Consider the following 20,373-nt stretch of genomic DNA (forward strand, 5'->3'; position numbering starts at 1 on the left):
TTAAAAACCATGATGTACACCACAAAGAAATGCAGCCTTAATGATATTTAATATAGCGCTAATCATAAGAAAGAAAAACATATAAATAGTAATTTTCAACCAGCTTTCTTGTTTTTCAACTATCATACAAAACATTTATTAAAATGGTGTTTGTATTTTGTGAATGTGTATGTGAAAAATGGTATTATATAATGGGGAAACACGATTATTTGATAACACTATTTACTAAATAAATGTTTTATCGGTTTGTGTGAAAGTTAACATTAAGAAAACACCATCTTCAATGATCCCAACAAAATGCAACTGTTTATTTGACGTTGAAAATTACAAAACATTTATTAAAATAAAGGGCAGCAGTGATAAACATCCGCTAAGTAAACTGCATCAGAATGAAACAACCCCATAATTAAATAAACTCTAATTGCCTACGTGGCAAATAAACACACAAAACAATACCAAACACGTCCGACGAGATCATCAAACAAAGATAACCTACTCGGTCCGTCCAGACAAACCCATTTCCCCTTTACCAATGAAAATGTGGAGAACCGTGGTCGAATTGAATTCAGCATCCTTAAACAAGTCAACCCCACCTCATTTTGGAATTCCGAATCTTTGGTTAAAAAAAAAGAATAAAAACAAATTTCTGGTCTCAAAACTCTCAATGTCTTATAAATCACCCATCACCTCCACACTTCATCCATTGACACTTGAATAAAACCATAATATAATAAATAAAAATAAAGGCCAAAAAAGACTGAATTCCTCTGATAAGAATCCAAAACACGAGAGCCCTTTCAAACACTTTCGGAAGGTGCAGTGAAAGCTAAGGTAGGACGTCCTCTCTCTCACATCTCCTCGTGCTCCACCAAGAATTTCTCATTTATTTATTTATTTATTATTATTTCTTTGTCTTTTTCATTCATTTCTTTCCATTATTAGTTTCACTGTTCTCGATTCTACCCCCAATTTCCCCATTGATCTTTCGACTCATAGCTCAATCCCTCTCCTCTTTTCTCCACTCTACCATTGAGCATTCTCCCTTATTCTTCTTTTATTTTTTTTGGATTTGTTTGTAATAATTGCGATGTCTGGTTGTTCTTGTGGCCGGGTGTTCACCGCCGACCGACTGATTCCATCTCGGAATCCCGGACGTCGCTTCGTGGTTTCGCCTTCACAGCAAGCTCTGTTCTTCTCTCCATTTCAGCAGCGGCAAAGGATTGCTCTAAGATCGTGGCACGCGAGGGTAGTATGGGTTGTCGGATCCCACGGTCGAGGTGGGGCTTTGTTCCGATCGGACGGAAAAGGAGGGGGAAATGCGAAGCCGTGTTCTTACGCTCTGGATGAGGAGAGCATCGAAGATGTGGAGGAGAAGATCAATCAGGTGCTGGAGGAGGAGGAGGAGGAAAAGGAAGAGAAGCTCAGTTGTCGTGATCGTGGTCGCGATCGGACGGCTGAGGTCATGATGGCTGCCGCACTTACGGTGGTTCTTGGAGTAGCAAATCGGGTTCTGTACAAGCTCGCTCTCATCCCTCTCAGGCACTACCCTTTCTTCCTCGCTCAACTCGCCACGTTCGGGTAAGCTTTCTTCTGCTGCCTTCTCAGGATTCACAATGATTCTAATTACCCTGTTCTTTTTGGGTAATAGAATAATAGTTTATTGAGCAGTTTCACTTTGTGCTTTGGTGGGACCCTTTTGTTGATGGACGGCTAGGGATTGTTCTGCTCGGTCAAGGTGGACCCGTCCGATCTATTGAATGAATGCTCCTGTGGGGTTATTAGTAACCACGTGGTGTCCCACCATCTAATCCAACTGTAGTTGTGTTGTGTGAGCGCGAGTGATGACTGATGAAGAAAACATCTGGCAGAGTAGAGAGTCCATTTTTTATTTTTTACAATTTTTATTAGTACTAACCACGTGGTGTCCCACCATCTAATCCAACTGTAGTTGTGTGAGCGAGTGATGACTGACGAGGAAAAGATCTGGCATGGTAGAGAGTCCATTTTTTATTTTTACATTGTAGTCCGTGCCATGTGGACCCCATGGAGTTAGATATCCTGCAGATACAATTTGGTTTGATGTACATTAGCTTTGAAGCTTTATAGGAAGAATCATAGCTTTGCTATGCTATTCAAATTTACAGGTGAAAAAGTGAAAACAAATTGACGCCCATGGTAGGAGTAGGACCCATTTGGTGGGTCCGGCCACCAATACGGGATAGAGAGTTTTTTTATTTAGAAAATACGGGATACCGAATTGGGGTCCTTTTTTTTTTTACGAGAAGGGCCTAGCCCAAACTTTGGCTTGTTTTCTTTGTTTTTTAATTTTTTATACTGGTGGGTATGTGTGTAAATAAATTGAATTCCAAAACGAGGTTTGTAGCGCTCTCTGCACCCTACTTTGATCAAATCAAAATACTATCATTTGTTGTCTGTCCTCCACATTGATGAGTTGGTGGGACCCTTTTGCACTATTGCATTGCTTTTGGCCTTTTGTTTCATGTCGTGTTCAATTGACATATTGACATAATCACATAATGGCTAGGAGTGATCATTCCTAGCCCGGCTGGTCCGACCCGCAAATTTTCAGGCTGAAGTTTAGGTGTTGTCTAGGGCTCCAAGTCCACTCGGGCTGGGCCTGATGCAAGAGCACATTAACATGGGTCAGGCTTAGGCTGGGTCTGGGCCTACATTCCAGGCTTGGTGTGTGGATTGGGCCCGGTCCTGGGCTTGCATAGATCATGTTGTAGGTCTGGCCGGCTGGCCTGGTCAATGAATCTATGATCACTCCTAAAACACTAACCTTTTAAATAATTGGTTCCATCCCAAAACAACTTACTAAGGGTTGTTCCATAGTGTGGTTGAGAAATTAGGTGGTGTGTTTTCAATTACACCATAGGTGTGGTGTGGTTCACACCATAGCAGAATATGTGTTCTTTACTGTGGTCAAAACTTGGTAGCCTAAACCACACCACACCTATCTATAGGTGTTTTACAAAGTGTTGTGTCGTTCAGGCCACACCTTGTATTTTGATTCCATGCATCTCATATACACAATGTGAGGTGATCTAGGTCATTGATCAAAAGTAAAATTTTTTTGGTGTTTTTAAGTAAAATGCAAATCAACAGTATGAATTAATTTAACATGTGATAAAAATTAAAAAAAATCTTTTTGATATTATAAAAAAATAAAAAAACTAAAAATTAATATTGATTAAAAAAATTTAAAAACATTAGTAATAATTAAAATAATTAAACAATAATAATACTACTAATAATAAATGAAAAAAACTAATACTGATTTTCGGGTCGGATTCGGATGCAGGTTTTTAGTAGTTGGGTTGGATGCGGATTTTGCTAAATCCAATTTGAGTCTGATCCGGTTACAACCCTAGTTCCCCTAGTTCTATATGTAACACATGTATTATTTTATATTTTTTAATTATGTATTAAATTTTTTATTTGTAAAAATATATAAAAAAATGCAATTTCAAGTTTTTTTACCCCCCCCCCCCAAAAAAAAAAAAGAATCTACCCCTTGTTTGGCTAGAACATCAGCCATATTATTAGTTCACCATTTTGCCCATAGGATTTGGACTTGCATTGTCCAGGTTAGCCACTTAAACTGTTTGAGTCCATTTCTGCAATGCCATAGGGCTAGTTCTCTATTCAGCAACCATCCAATCACCACCTTTAAATCACTATCAATAATTAATTTACTTGTTAATATATATTATGTTATTTCACTGGGCTGCCCTTTTTAGTATATTCTTGCACATATTTTAATACACGCCATATACTATAAATTTTATATACAATACATATATTACTGTAATGTCATTCATATTATTCTGTTAATTGGTGAATTGGAAGTCAAAATTGTTTAGTATTAACCTACTACGTTTACTCTTCAGGTAGTGTATCTGTTTGGCTTACATATTTTCTTCTTCCAGATATGTACTGGTGTACTTTTCTATCTTGCGTTTCCGCTATAATGCTGGCATTGTTACGGATGAGATGCTCTCCTTGCCGAAAACTTCCTTTCTTTTTGTTGGTCTCTTAGAGGCTCTTGCTGCAGCTACTGGAATGGCAGCTGCAGGTAAATCACACTTTAGTCTTTGTTGATCTCTGTCCTTTGCATTTATGCCATCAGCCTCTTTTCCTCCTGATGCTAGAGACTATTTGATTGTTGAATGTGCGGCTTTCTTCTAGGCCAATGTATTAAGGATATCTTTTTTGTTAGTTGCTGAGTGGTTTGACACATTTCATTATTATGCTGGAATGCTTTCAAATTTGTAGTGTTAATGATGGAATTTTTGCATCTTAGTTGAATGGAATATTACCTTAACTCATTTATGTTGAAAACCATCCAATAAGTGTTTGATATTTGTTGGGGGGAGGGAAGGAGGTTGTTTGTGTTTTAGTTCTTCTTAAGTCAATTATGTTATATTTCTCATATATTTTGGCAATACCATTTTCTTTCTATATGATTGTTGAATAGATAATTTGGCATGCAAAGTCCTTTTCTTTTTTTCTTTTTTTTTTCTGAATAGATATTTCTTAAACATGTCACCATTGTATTTAAATCCATGTAGCACTACTTATGAGGAGATCTAAATTTCCAATTTTCGTTCTTTTCTGATTTGGGAGAGTCTTGATTTTGGGGACACAGGACCTGCAGATGGGTGTGGAGCTCCCATGATTGCCACCTGCTCCATGTTTCAAGAATTTTGACCCACATCCTATCAAAAAAATGGCTAAGCCAAACATGTCAAATGATTCTTAACCATTTGTTTTGGGCATTAGAGTTGCTTTTTAACTATAAGGAAAACTTTTCCCAAAAGGTAAGATGGTTGTCTTCTGAGCATGTTAATGTTTGAGCCAGCTGAACTTGTAGGTAGGACCCATCTGATGGGGGATCCTTATACTCAAGACAGCATTTTTATGGGGTACCAGATCCATATATGAGACGTGTCTTCAGACCCAAAATTTAACCTCATGATTTATCTATTGTATTGTTATTTTCTGCTGCATGCTTCAGGCTGTTCCATATCTGGAAGCTTTTTTTGCAAAAACTTGTGTGGGCTTATCCATTTATTATGTTTAGCTATCTGAGGTAGTTATGCATGCATTACATAACTTAGTGCCAGATGTATTTGGGAATTGGGATTTATGCACCTCTAATTCAGAACAACCATTTCCTTTTTGTGAGAGTTTTCAGTTTGATCTTCACATTTAGTTGCATTTCTCACAAACATTATTCCATGTACCATATACGTGTCAATTACAAAAGCACAACCTTATATGTTCCCTTTTCTTTGGCAGCTGTTCTTTCTGGGGCATCAATTCCAATTTTGTCTCAGGTGAGGAGTTTCATTTGATCTCTTTTATGGAAACAATGTATTGGAAACTAGATAGCCACTTTATTGGAATATTTTTCTATTCTTGTGTTTCCTTTTCCTTTTCCTGGAAAATTAATTTTGCTCTCTTGCTGTACTGTTTTTACTATTCCTTGCAATGCCTAAATTTATTTACATTTTACTTTGCAGTCTGCACTTGTTTGGCAGATTCTCTTGTCAGTCATTTTCCTTCGGAAGCAATATAGAATGAACCAAATACTTGGATGCTTTCTTGTGGCTGTTGGCGTAATAATAACTGTTGCAAGGTAATTAATTTAATGTAATTGTTCAGTGAAGCTTATTAAACCATTGTTGCTTTGTCACTGTTGAATTTTGTTTTGTTTTTATCTTTGTTAGTTTCGTTTGTTGGCAGTGTAATGGGTAGTCAGATTAGTTCAAGCTTTCACCTTACACACTCTATTGATTTTGAAGCCTAGGAGTAGGGATTTAAACAGGTTATATTTAGATGTGATATACAAAGATTGGAATTTGTTCCACCATATATTCATATCAAATTCAATTTTGACTAATTGGATTTTATTAAGGAATTATAAATCCTTAATAAAATCAATTGAAGATACCCTTTTATCAAAATATAATATTCAAAAAACATTGCTTTTGGATTTATTAACTGCATACATTGACCAGATCAGATTGGGATCATGAGCTGATCTATTGACAGCTTTACCTTAGCAAGAGATCATGTTTAGAAACCACAATGAGGATAATGGAAGGATGAGTTTAAATTTCACTTGCTAGAGTTAAGTAAGATATACTCCCCTAAAACAGAATATCACTCAGGTTTGTGTAATCTATGGAAAGATATTATAGCATTACTAGGAAAGTAGTAGTAGGGATTTGGACAGGAACCAGAAATTTTTTGGAGGAAAGTAATACCCTTCTTAGAGGCTAGGCATCTTTTTTTGTAACTAATATGTGTCTCCCTACCCACTTTGTTTTTTGATCTCAATATGTGTCATACTTTCTCTTTTCTCAAAAAGAAGTATGGCTGCAAAGTATTGATGCTGAAGAATCTACTGGATTTGCAGTATGGAGAAGCATTGGGAGATACCTGAACTTGTAAGAGTGAGGTTCAGGATGGGAATTGGGAGCAGAATTAGATTTCGGTTTTGTTATTGTCCTTGGTGTGACAGTAACACCCTGCAGGAGCTCTTTCCCTCTTTTTTTTTTTTTTGATCAATAACTGCACCATTTCATTAGATTAATGATTAAAAGTTACAGAAGAACGAAGGGGAGAGAGAAACTCTCCTATCTCTCCCCTTAGAAAGTACTCAAGTTTACAACAAAGCCCAGAGAAGTTAATTTTTACCCACCCCTTGTTTTGCTGAAACATCAGCAAAAGAGTTGGCACTTATTTTCACCCACTGTAGCTTAACTTCCATGGCTTGTGCCACCCACTTGAATCTCTTTCCCTCCTTTTCCATATCTGACAATAAAGAAGCCTAAGAAATGACTGCTATTGGGAGAGTGGTTTGTAGCTCTTCCATGTGATGAAGTTGCCACCCAGAAACGTACAATAACCTGTGGTAGATCCATGGTCTGTGGGTGAGCCAACTAGTCTGCATCTGTATATTCTGATATAGTTAAGTGACCATGATCTTAATAAATCACTCAAAGGCCTGGGAACCTTTCAAGTTCCTTAGTATTCTATATACGGCATCCAAATTAAACACCTTGGGTGAGTCCATGAGCTGACTATTACACTAACTGCAAATGATATGTAGGGACGTGTGATACTCAAATAGTTCAGCTTCTCAACCAGCCTTCTATACTGCCCTGCATCGTCCTCTAGCTCCCCTTCATCTGCTGTAAGTTTGATGTTAGGATACATAGGTATAGCCACTGACTGACATCCTAGCATGTCTGTCTCATTTGATTTTCTTTCATCAGTTCTCTCTTCTCTCTATCTCATGCACCTTGACTAGATCATCTTCAACAGCTATGTTGTTGGTAACTTGGTACCTCATGGAGAAAATTTTTAGACCTAAGAAGTCTAAATGACTGGAGAATGGATGATATGGCAGCACTTAGTTGAAGCTAGAAAGCAACCTGCGAAGAGCTGATTATGGTGTCTCTAGGTTATGGTTCTGGGACAGTATGAAAACTTGATGATATGATCCTTTTAGAAGGCTACACATCCCAACTTCAAGGAAAGAATAGAACTCCTTGGTGCTAAATATGGGATACTAAAGTCTATTTCAGAATTGCATGAATGGTGTAGATTGGTGCCTCTGGAAAGAGTTTAACTAAAGATAAGCTGCTTGCCATAGGTATGAATGTCCAGGACCTTAAGAAGTAGATGAATCTAGTAGCCATTTGTTTGTTCATTGCAAGTTGATCTTTCTTGTCTTGGTTCATTTCTTTGAGATTTTGGGAGTGCAATGGTGTTTCCTGCAATGGGGGTAAGGCTGGGTTGCTCTGGTGACTAGGGTTCAAATCTTGGAAACAGCCTATCTGTATGTGCAGGGGTAGGGCCGCGTACATCTGTCCCTCCCCAGACCCTGCATTGGCGGGAGCCTTATGCACTGGGCTGCCCTTTATAATGGTGTTTCCTGCAGTATGTCCAGAAAAAGCTTGAGGTGGTGTCATATCAACAACTTAAGAACAGGGTAAAGCACTCTAGCGTATAGTTTTATTGGCTGTTATTTAGTTGGTTTAGATGGAGAGAAATGCTAGAATTTTTGAGAAAAAACACTCTCAAATGGAAGTGGTTTTAATGAGGATGCTTGGCAGTCTCTTCTTGGATAGTGTGTGACCCCTGCTTATTACAAACTTAGTCCACCTTACCCAACATACCCTTGTAAATAAACTTCACAGAAGCTGTAGACATGACTCCATGCATTTTCTCTCATAAACCGGCAATCAACCTTATGCTCTGGTTCTTTGATGAAAAACTGAATTTGATGCAATATGGGCAGCACCTTGGTAGTCAGAATATAACTAAATAGTATCTGACAAGGAATACCCAATAGTAGAAATATGCAATACTCAATAGTAGAATTCTTGTCAAACATGGAACCAACCAATTAGCATCTTTATATCTTTCAACTACTAATCAATACATCCCATTGTGGAACCCAAGGATTGTACATAAACTGACTTACAACAGCAATTGCAAATGAAATATCTGGGTGAGTAATCATCAAATAGTTTAGTTTACTAACCAATGTCCTATACTTTCCTGGATCATCAAATAATTCACCTTGATCAACACTTTAACTCAGAGTTTGAGTCCCATTAGGAATGTCTTAACAAAAAATCGATGCCATTCCTTGAGCTTTCTATTTTAATGCCCAAGAAATATCTCAACTTTCCAAGATCTTTGGTTTGAAAGTGTTCCTATAAAATTGTTTAAACTTTTTTATAATACTTTTCAACCTCACTACATGCAACAACAATATATTAACATAAATCACCAGTAGAGTTCTTCTTAAGGTAGTTTCAAATTGAAAACAAAATGGTTAACATAAACTACTTCATTCCAAATTCCTTTATAACTTTACTAAACTATCCAGACACTTGATTGATTTCAGCAATAAAAATTGTCTAAATATGATGCTATAAATAGGGATGTCAGTGGGTCGGGTTAGGTGGTAAACCTGCACTGACCCGACCCTATTGGGTTAGGGTTGGGCTGTTCTTAATTGGGTTTCAGGTCAGGTCGGTTGAGCTGTTGACATTGCAGCCTTGAAGATATTAGTATATATAACATCAATTGGATATTGGTATACTATACATGAGGCGGGACAGGTGGGTTTGGTAGCCTATCTTCATTTAGTTGGGTCGGGTCAGGTTCAGGTTTAGGCAAATCCTACCGAACCTGACCTGTTTACACCCTAGCTATAAAAAGGATTGAAGATGAAGGAAGCTTTAGCAATAGAGAGGAGGAAGAAAGAAGATGAGAGAATAGAAGAATGGAAAGAAACTACTCCAAGTCATGGGGGTGTAAAGAGTTCCTAAAGAAGAATGGAAAGAAACTACTCCAAGTCATGGGGTCTCTTGGCCGAACAGTGTAGAGAACAAGAACAAACTTAGGGGGTGTCAAAAATAGTTAACCCCCACCCTAAAGAGCCTCTTTTATATTAAAGACTATTCACAATTACAAGAATGCCCATATATGGCTGAAAGAGAAAAAGGAAATAAAGAATACCAAAAAGATAATGTACAACAAGGACTATACTAATAAAATACATCAAGTCACAAAATCTCCACACTCCCCTTTGAACTGATGTGTAGAGATAAGCATTAGTTTGCTTATGAGAAAGAGTTGTCGAGCTCTAGTCATGGCCTTGCCACCTTGGTGAAGATATCAATAAACTGGAGGCCACATGAGGAAGTGATATGGATCCAACATTGAAAAGATCTCGGATGAAGTGATAGTCCACCTCAATGTGCTTAGTCCTCTTGTGGAAGATAGGGTTAGAAGCAATCTTCATAGCATTTGTATTGTTTGTATAGAGAGTAGGAAGCTGAATGTCAAGATTTGTAAAGAGAGATTGTAACAAAAAATATCTCACTGTAAACAGAAGAAATCCCTATACTTAGTTTCAGTGGAGGACTTGGAGACTGTCTACTGCTTCTTACACATCCAGGATATGAGAGAATCACCTATAAAGACACATCACTCAGAAGTGGACTTGCAAGTGTCAGCGCAATTAGCCCAATCTACATCAGCATATGCTCTCAACTGATGGGAGAGGAGGAGAAGAACAGTCCTAAGAACTCATCCCTCTAATATAACAAATGGTGCAATGAACAACAATCATATGAGATTGGCAAGGAGCAAAAACAAACAAACTAACAACCTAAACTATATGTGAAATATTAGGCCGAGTCATGGTGAGATAGATGGGAGACCCCATCTAACTCGGTATGATGATGAAGATATTCGTGAGTTGAAGTCCTTACTCCATAATTCCTTCCCAATGAAGGACCTGGGCCCTTTCACTGACTTCTTGGGTCTTTATTGCAATGATCAGGGGTATTTTTTGTTAGTAGAAATATGCCTTTGACCTCATAAAACTTGCTAGCCTTACTGATGAGAAACATGTTGATAGACCTCTGGAACATCAACATGTTTCTCATCAGTAATGCCAGCAAGTTTGATGAGGTCAAGCCGTCAAAGGCATATTTCTATTGACAAACAAAATACCCTCGATACATTGTGATAAACTTCCAGACCCAAGAAATCAGTGAAAGGGCCCAGGTCCTTCATTTGGAAGTAATTATGGAGTAAGGACTTCAACTCATGAATATCTTCATCATCATACCCAGTCAACAACATGTCATCAGCATGCAACAGAAGAATGGTAATACCCTAAGGTTGTTGCCTAACAAAGAGAGTGGTCAAAGCATAGTTTTCAAGGTGTTCAGGTGATTTTGGGCGACATTGGGGCGCCTAGTCATCCTGTCACCTAGGCGGTCGCCTAGGTGATAAGAATTTTATAATATAAAGAACTATCTTTTGGCTAGTTCCCTAGTTTTATATACCATTCAACATGTATATTAATTGAAAAAATAGCAATTCTCTTTTTTTTTTTTTTTGAGAATTGCTATTTTCAAAAAAAAAAAGAGAATTGCTATTCTCTTATTCATAAAAAAAATAGCAATTCTCTTTATTAAGAACATTAAGTTTCCTCCAAAAATGTGGCAAGTGATCACATCTAAAAGATAAAAATCTTTTACATATATTAATTTCATTATTTTCAAAAATGATACTACTATAATAAGTATTTAATAGAGAAATTTCATATCAATTAGCAGCTAAAGAAGGTTATTAACTTTATATGAAAAATCTTCAAGATGGAAAGTAAAATATAAAAAACAAGGATGGAATATTTTATTTACTTAGAGAGAAAATAGAAAAAAAGAACCTCTTTATACTTCTATTCCTTCTTTACTTTTTCTTTTTTGCTTTCTTTCTTTCTTTTTCTCTCCTCAAAACCCTTTGATCTTTTAAATTTCAATAGTACAACATTAAAACAATTAATAACTTTGTATGACAAATGTTCAAGATGGAAAGTAAAATATAAAAATCAAGGATGGAATTTTTGTTTTATTTACTTAGAGAGAGAATAGAAAAAAAAAAGAACCTCTTTATACTTATTTCTTTGCTCTTTCTTTTTTGCTTTCTTTCTTTCTTTTTCTCTCCTCACACCCTTTGATCTTTTAGATTTCAATGGTATAACATTAAAACAAAGTATATATATATATAGCAATGTAGCATATAATAAAATGTAATAACATATATATTAATAAGATACAACAATATAGATGATATTATATAAGGCACCCGCCTTGTCATTTTTGTTGCCTAGGTGGGTGTTTAGTTTCCCAGACAAGTGCCTAGTTGCTTTAAGTCAAGGCACTTGGGCGAGGCGCCCAACCAAGGGTTCCTAGTTGCCTAGGCGACACCTTAACCATAGTTGTCAAGGCAACACCTAGGCGGGTACATTTTTTGAGGTTATAATTTTAAAATAGACTTATTTAAACTAAAATATTCATTTTGTGTGTTTATATGCTAATTTCTTTTTATTATTTTATTATTTGTTAGGGTTTAATCAACACAAACATTGCTAAATGCTGTATTGAACCCTGAAAGAGTTTCAAAACCTGAACCAATAAGTAAGGAAGAACTTAAAATGTTGTCTAATCAACACATTTACTTCTTTTTCTTTACGAATTTTGTGTGTCTATACAATATACCAATTTTCTTCTTCCACCTATTCTTTTCTTCTTTTCCTATAACAGAAATAGGGGGTTCATCCCTTATATTTTTTGAAATTTCTTTTTTTTTTCTTCTTCTCTCATGAATATGTTGGAATATGTCGATTTTCTATAATTTAACATGAATTTTATACTTTTCTCATGAAAATTATGGATAATTATCAAGGAAATATGATTACGGAACCTAGGGAACTACCCTATGGTACATATTTTTACTTGAAAAAACCCATCGCCTAGGCAACTAGGCAACAAGGCGCCCCCTTGTTGCCTAGCCTCGCCTTGGCACCTTGAAAACTATGACCTTGACAACTATGGATCAAAGGAACTCTAGCTATATCTGGTAGCAACTACAATATCTTGAAAACATTCAAACTATGCTCGGGGAACCTATTTCAAATCATATGGGGATTTTTTTGGGGACATGCTAAAGAAGAATCGTTGCAGTATCCAGGAGGAGGCTTCATGTAGATTGTCTCCTTCATCTGACCATGAAGAAATGCATTCTTTACTTCTAACTAACAAATGGTCTAAGATTAGACAATAGACAATGCTAAGAGAACATAGACTATGGTGATCTTAGAATTTGGGGCAAAGGTTTCTTCATAATCAATGCCATACTCCTGACTATATCCCTGGGAAACTAACCGAGCCTATTTCAATTAGGAGATAGTTGACAATTACTCCTATAGTAATTCAAATAATGCAAGAAAGAAGAAAAGAAGTTTTAGCAATAGGTTGTGGAAGAAAAAAAGAAGGGGAGAGAGAAAAAAAAAATTCAAACCTCTCTCTCTAGCCCCCTTTCATCACTTTTATTAATAATTCTAAGTCTAAGTACAATTACTTGGATGTCCTTAATGGGGTCCATCACTGAAGAAATAATTAAAGAAAATAAAAGAAGGCCGATAAGGCCCATAACTAAGAAACATAACTTTTAAACACTACTTTAAAGAAATAAAGAACACTAGGGCCCATTCGGCCCATTCTCACTATACTCCCCCTCAAGCTGAGTATAAATTTCAATCATGCCCAGCTTGCTTACATAATGTTGAAGCTTTGCCTTTGGGACTCCCTTAATTAGAAAATCTGCTAGTTGCTCTTCTGATGCAATGAAAGGTAGGCACACCTCTCCTGAAGCCACCCTTTCCTGTATAAAGTGTTTGTCTACCTCAATGTGCTTAGTTCTATTATGCTGAATTGGGTTGTGAGCAATGTTAATAGCAGCTTGGTTATCACAATACAACATCAGTGGCTCGTCACATGAAACACCCATCTCATTAAGGAGAGATCTAAGCCATAACAGCTCAGAAACACCACAGGGCGGCCAGCACTAAAGAAATAATTAAAGAAAATAAAAGAAGGCCCATAAGCCCCATAGCTGAGAAACATAACTTTTAAACACTACTAAAAGAAATAAAGAATACTAAGGCCCATTTGGCCCATTCTCGCCATAGAGATCTATCAAATTTCAGCTTGATGGTGTAAAAATCATCTAGGAGTAGGCACAAGGTCCCAAGTGTCATTTTCATAAAGGACTTTGATCTCGACATCCCTGGCTTCTTTCCAATGAGAATTTTTAATGGCTTGCTGAAGTGAACGAGGAATATCTATGGAGGATAAAATATCAAAGAAATAATTATGGCTTGAAGGAAAGTCATAGAGGTTAGGAGGCCAAGAAATGTGAGTAGAACAGTGAAGAGGAATGGAAGAACCTTAAAGAATAAGCATGTAAAAGTTTAAACTGCCTTTGAATCATTTAAGCTGTTTAACCATAGGTGTTGAATTGCTTTCAATGTATAGAGTTAGAAATAAGCCTTCCATCATGCCTATTTTTATATGATAACTACGAATGGGTATGAGATTTGTAAACATGAGAAGTTTGTAAAACTGGAGGTAGTTCATTTTGTCTAATTCATACTACCATAGGTGTTGAATTGCTTTCAATGTATAGAGTTAGAAATAAGCCTTCCATCATGCCTATTTTTATATGATAACTATGAATGGGTATGAGATTTGTAAACATGAGAAGTTTGTAAAACTGGAGGTAGTTCATTTTGTCTAATTCATACTACCATAGGTGTTGAATTGCTTTCAATGTAGAGTTAGAAATAAGCCTTCCATCATGCCTATTTTTATATGATAACTACGAATGGGTATGAGATTTGTAAACATGAGAGGTTTGTAAAACTGGAGGTAGTTCATTTTGTCTAATTCATACTAGGAAGTGCATGGACCTTGGGCTAAAACCTAAAAGCTAGTTTGTTACTGTTCAGTAACAGGAGATTGTTGGAGACCGGATCTGCTCCTCACACCTTGCGTCTCGCAGGTGCCTCACACGCACATCCTATCATGCATTGGGAACATCTCCCGTACTTATTAGTTATTATTCATGGGAGATGTTCTCAATGCACGGTGGATGTGTCTGTGAGGTGCCCATCTGTGAGGAGCAGATCCCGTCACAGATTGTTGATATGACTTTGCTATTACAAGACTAATTATATTATGCATTATATGAAATGCTAAACAAAAATTTATGGAAATCTATGGTGTCTCTATGATGGAACAAAAGTTACACAGGCATCAAAGTGTCATGGCCATTTCTTAGAAAGAGACTGGCTTGTAGACTAAACAAGTCATTCTTTTCAGTACTTTGATGTCAACCTTCCATGCAACACAATTGGGCAAAGCAATCAGAAGATTTAATTTGATAGTTCATCAATGGTCCTGTATGCTGGATATTGAAAGTTTCCCTTAAATTTCTCATGGTAGATAACTGGATACGATTATATGACATTGTTGTTTGGACCATTCGTCCTGTGCAGTGGATCTGGTGGTGGCCTTTCACTGAAGGATACTGGTATCTTTTGGACTCTTCTGATGATTATTTCATATTTGTTTCAAGCTGCCGATACTATATTGAAGGTTGTCAACCTCCCGAATGGATTTAATATTGTCTCCAATGTACAGAGTTGTGCAACCTAAGTTTTACTAATGGTTTTCAATTTCTTTTGATAGGAAATAATTTTCTTGGATGCTGCACAGCACTTGAAGGTAATTTATACCGGTAGTCACTGACCATGTTTTCCATCCATTGATACTCAAGCTAGTATGATTTGTATATAAGCTTGTCCAATTTGTGTTAATTTCAGGGAGGTTCTATTGATGTTTTTGTTGTAAATTCCTATGGATCTGCCTTCCAAGTAAGAACTCTGCAATGATTTGTATTCAAAATTCTTAAGGTGTTTCAAAATTTTGAGCTAACTTCATTAACTGGCTTTACAAGAATATTCCAGATGAAGCTTAATGTTCTCGTATTCTTTTCTATTCAGGCACTGTTTATCTGTCTTCTGCTACCTTTTCTTTCAAAGTTTTGGGGTGTTCCATTCCCGCAACTGCCAAGCTATCTTATGGATGGGGCAGCCTGCTTTCTAAATATTGGTTCCTTGTCAAGTGGTATGTTGTAGCTAATTTATAGATACACCTTGTCCATTTCTATTTTAGTAATTAAAGTTTACTCCTATATATCTTAACATTAGATAGAAGCATGAAATACGTATAGGTTAGCTAATTTAATTATTACTGTTAAATCAGCAGTTGCTCAGTTGAGACTTGAGAGGTCAATTAGTTAATTCATAAGCTATATACTGGAAAGAACTCGAGATGTAAAACATAATTAGTACAAAAGTTGAGAACGTAATATTGCTTATGGTCTCTTGAATCAATTTTCATTACCATAGGTGGATTGATTTCAGCAATAAAAAGCTACTTGAATCAGTGCAAGAAAAACAAATGGAAGATAGAAAACTGTAGCAAGAAAGGAGGGAAAAGAGAAGAAAAAAGGAGTGGAGAGAAACAACACTCCAATCGTGGGGTTCATGAGAGCCCCCACTATCTTCCGTATTAAAGATCAAATCCGATGAAAATTGCATGAATACCCTCCCTCAGTGGGGCGGCAGCAATTAAAATATGAAGAAATATAGCCAAAGGCTCATTAAGAAATATACTAATAGCATCCCACTAACAAAGATATAAAAGAATAACTCATAAATGTTGATTACCATCTATAGAATGAATCACTGAATCTTTCTATTCACGTAGTGCCCACCTCCAAGTTGATGCCATTTACTAGTTTTTCCAAGTCAATATTAATATAAACATGTTGTACTAAGAATGACTAATGAATTATTCTACTTTTAATAATAGTGTGTGAAATGGATGAACATTTGTATGGGACAAAATTAGGTGGGAACCACTATATAGGTGCTTCGCATTTAGACAGCATTTGAAACGTAAAATGCTCTGATCATGCAATTACTGTTCATTCTTATTCATGTGATTCCATCATCTGCCACGTCACTCGACTAATTTGATTGCTTGGGATTTTTGGCTTGATTACAGGATGTGATGGGGCACCATTGCTACCAATGCTTTTTGTTATTGTCAACATGAGCTTCAACATAGCGTTGCTGCATCTCCTCAAGATCTCATCAGCTGTTGTTTCTTGCCTTGCGTATACTTTTTCAGGTGTTCCCTTAATCCTTACTCTGTCTTCTTTTTATGCTTGAATCCGCCACCAGCACTACTCACTACTAACCCAGCTTCCAACTTGATCTATAGCCACACATCTCAAACATGATTGCCATCTCAAAAATACAACCCTATCAATTATGTGATGGGATCTCTTACAAACAAAAACCTTGCACACATTGTAAAAGCACCGGCATTTGAGTTCTACTGCACGGAATAGCTCTCCATGAATTTAACATACATATATGGTAGATATATTCAAAATGCAGTTGGATTCCAGTGTATGCAGAGTTTTGCTTGTAGGATATCTGATTCGGGTTCATCGATTACAAGTATGAAACATGTTTGAGGTGTTTGGGTATGGATCATATTAGAAACTGTGTTGGTAGCAGGTCCAAACTCTTTGCTTATTAATAAATGGAAGACTAAAATTATGAATATGTATGGCATCGATGCTGCAGTTGTAGCACCGTTGCCTTTTTTTTCTTGTTTGGAATCATTGTTGTCGGGTAGGATGTTTGCTGGAGCAACAACTACTTTTTCTCTTTGATACCAATGCTCAAAAAACATTTTTTGCATTTCTACCCATTATCCAGTGTAACATCAATGTCCTGTGGGCAGTAACAAACTGCCATTCCAGAAAAACCCAAATGTGGCGTTGTTCCAAACCATATCTTCCCAATTTTCAAGACATGACTTAAATTACTGTTTTCTATGAAAAAAAGAGTTTCAAACAGATGACTGTTTCTTGAGCCCTATTCGCTACAATACCCCAGGCCCCAGCAATAAATAGAATGGGAATTCATAAGATAGCATTGGCTTGGGTTCCAATGGTGTAATCAATGACTTAATGTTCAACAAAGCCAATGGCTGAGTCGTTGAGATTCCTGTTCATCATCAACAAAGCCAATGGCTGTTCATCATCAATAAAGCCAATGGACTGGATCCAAGGCCCAGAAAATGGAGGATTTGAATTTGATCCCTCTCCTGGACCAAGGACTTCGGTGGTCTACGATCGGACAAAACATTAGAGGTGACGATACATACATGAACACAACCCAAGACAACGAAACGACGACCCCACATTTCTCGTCTTGTCTCTCTCGCTTTAAACACACGCTTCAGATGAGATTGACAGGAGATCATCTCAAAACCAGGCCCGTAATCTTTCGAAAGGTGTCTTCTGTAATGAGATTTTGGACCACCATTTTGCTTGGGTCCCACCTGACATGTAAAATGGTCTTTGTCCCTTTGATGAGACGAGATTCATCGGTACTTATCGATATCTCAACCTTTCGTGTCAACTGCAGTGGTGGGGCCACAGCCTTCCTTTACAACTGAACTGAGACGTTGTCGTTTCCCTTTTACTTTAGGCTGGATTCATTATTCATCTTCTTCCTGCTTGGGGCCGGCACGCCGACCGGGGGTGAAATGTCTAAAATACCCTTATCACACGTTACTACCTATTTGACAAGAGACGCGCCAGTGAGTTAATGAGTCATTGACTCGGCCGTTATTAACGCCGTTAATTTTAAGGCGGGTGTGGATTCTTTTAAACCCGAGGCGAGGGATTCCTTGAGCAAGCTATCACCAAGGAATCCACGAGCACCCTATCGTGTTCATCATTCATTGGGGCTAACTTTTTCTACATATATCCCCCACCCCACCCCAACAGTACAACGCAGTGGGGTATTCGTGGTTAATAGAATGAGAGCGCGCCCATGTAATCATCATCACCCTCTTTTTCCCCTGCTAACCCGGCATCGACAGGGATGCTAAGGGGGTGGGGGCCCACTCCTCTAGCGTGCGTGACGCACGTTTCCCCTTCTTCCTCAAAGCTCAAAACCATGGGCAGTTTGTTTGGGTTGATTGCTCTGTATGCCTCTTTCGAAACCAACTTCTTCCCCTCGGCCTTCGTATGGACGACGGGACCCTTCTCCGTGGTTAAATTGGAATCTCATTTTAAGTAAAAACTCGAAAGAAGTTCCTCCCTCACGCACGCCACTTCTAAGAAAAAAAAAGAAAGAAACAGAAAAAACATGATAGATCTTATCTTCATTCTCTGAATGCTTAGATGAGATCATCTCATTGATGTGACTGTTATGATGATAATCAACGGTGATGAATGTGCTTGTGTCTGTTGGTCTTATAATACACAGACAAAGGTTTTTTTACTTGGAATTTGGTACCAAGTACTACTTCCATACTTTCTTGTTCTTCTCTGCTGGACGGAGACTGAGCAACAGCATGAGCAGATCATTCCAGACCAGACCAACCAGACCGAATCACCGAATCAGAATAAGCAAACCCTCTTTGTTTTTGTTCTCTCTGAGAAGAAAAGTTATTGCGTGTTTGTGGATTTGTGGCTTTGTCTTGTGCATGTATCATGTATGCATATGCATGGTTCTGTGTTATCCCACTTACTGTTGGGTTTCGTGGGGGCTTGACTTGACCTTGTTTTTTGACCTTGTGGGTGCAGTGCCTCTCTCCGTGTACGTATTCACCTTACCGCTACCGTACATCGGCGTCGCGTCGACGTTACCTCAGGGCTTCGTCTTGGGCGTCGCCATCCTCGTCGTTGGCATGCTTATCTACTCTTGGTCGCCTTCCCTGGGTCCCACTCCCCGAACCACCACCACCGCCCATCCTCATCAAGCCTAATGTTCAGTACAGACACCCGGCGGCGGCTCTTCTCTCCCCGTTTCTGTTGTATTGGTGAAGAAGAAGAAGAAAGAATGTTATCTGCTGTAATAAAAATAGTTAATTTAATAAGAAGATAATGATAATAATAGTAATCTTACAGAAGCGTCCATGGAAACGTTCAAGGTTCTTCCATTGGCCTCCCTGGTCTGATATTTGTTTTTAGTTTTTTGTTTCAAAAAAAAAGGGGCAGGGGGGAGGGAAAGAAGAGTGCTGTGATCTGGGTTGATGGGGGGAGGGGGAAGATCAGACAGAAGACATGACGATGTTGGAGGCGTCAGAGGGGAACAAGGCGAGGAACATGAGGAGGAACATAATGAGGACGGGGACGAGGAGGAGCATCAACGGCGGCGGAGGCAGCGGCGGCAGCACCAACGGCAAAACCAGGAGTGAAGCGGTGAGCACGAGGAGGATCAGAATGGATGTAGCACTGAAGTACCTAACCATCAACTCCAACAAAGAACGCGTCTCCACCACTCTCGCTGTCTCAGAAGTCGACTTCATGAGCCCTGAACGATCATCATCTGGCCTTATATAAGCTCGTCTCTGTGGCTTTAGACAGACCCGTCCCTGTCTGTCAGATCTCCTCCCTCCGTACTGTGAACTGGAGATCGATATTAAAAGAACCAACGAAGCCCGGAAGGAATTGATGAAGAAAGCGAAAACCACAACTGAGGTTTGGTGGGTGCATAATTTGCTTATGAACGTGAGTGAATGTATGAATATGATACGTCATAGTAATGCAGTGTCTACATATATCGGGGGCGATACAAGTGGAAAGCGACTCAGATTATTATAAAAACTTGTGATTAATTAAGACCTTTTAAATAAACCGGTATTAAGAACTTAAGACTTAACCCCTCTTAAGTCTTAACCCATCCTAGGCTACTGTTGACCGTTGAGGAGGCCATTGACCCGATTCGCCCAACAAGATTCACCCGACCATAATTTGAAAGTTTTTGTCAATTAGGTTTGGATTAATGGGGAGTGCGTTATATATAAT

At 38.0% G+C, this 20,373-nt stretch overlaps 1 protein-coding gene and 1 long non-coding RNA gene across 2 annotated transcripts; one reads left to right on the forward strand and one right to left on the reverse strand.

The window, feature by feature from the left end:
* The first annotated feature begins 951 nt into the window (after positions 1-951).
* Positions 952-19,480, forward strand: LOC148845240 (protein CLT1, chloroplastic-like). The gene is made up of 10 exons (XM_088953676.1): positions 952-1,578; positions 3,954-4,099; positions 5,326-5,363; positions 5,550-5,665; positions 14,966-15,065; positions 15,159-15,194; positions 15,293-15,343; positions 15,473-15,596; positions 16,542-16,667; positions 19,150-19,480. Exons 1-10 carry the CDS (start codon positions 1,088-1,090, stop codon positions 19,329-19,331), a joined length of 1,410 nt encoding a protein of 469 aa, XP_088809802.1. The 5' UTR covers positions 952-1,087; the 3' UTR covers positions 19,332-19,480.
* Positions 19,147-20,101, reverse strand: LOC148845241 (uncharacterized). The gene is made up of 2 exons (XR_016101988.1): positions 19,472-20,101; positions 19,147-19,374 (listed from the first exon to the last, which is right to left on the reverse strand). It is a non-coding gene; the product is annotated as an uncharacterized LOC148845241 (long non-coding RNA).
* Positions 20,102-20,373: the final 272 nt, after the last annotated feature.

Source organism: Nelumbo lutea, chromosome 7 (genome assembly GCF_056320005.1).
Source record: "Nelumbo lutea isolate HS-2025 chromosome 7, American lotus-T2T, whole genome shotgun sequence".
Taxonomy (NCBI): Eukaryota; Viridiplantae; Streptophyta; class Magnoliopsida; order Proteales; family Nelumbonaceae; genus Nelumbo; species Nelumbo lutea.

Coding starts and splice junctions, on each gene's coding strand:
- LOC148845240 (XM_088953676.1), top strand. CDS start 1,088: ATGTCTGGTTGTTCTTGTGGCCGGGTGTTCACCGCCGACCGACTGATT. Junction 15,344..15,472: donor CCTATGGATCTGCCTTCCAA/GTAAGAACTCTG, acceptor TTTTCTATTCAG/GCACTGTTTATCTGTCTTCT. Junction 15,597..16,541: donor TATTGGTTCCTTGTCAAGTG/GTATGTTGTAGC, acceptor GCTTGATTACAG/GATGTGATGGGGCACCATTG.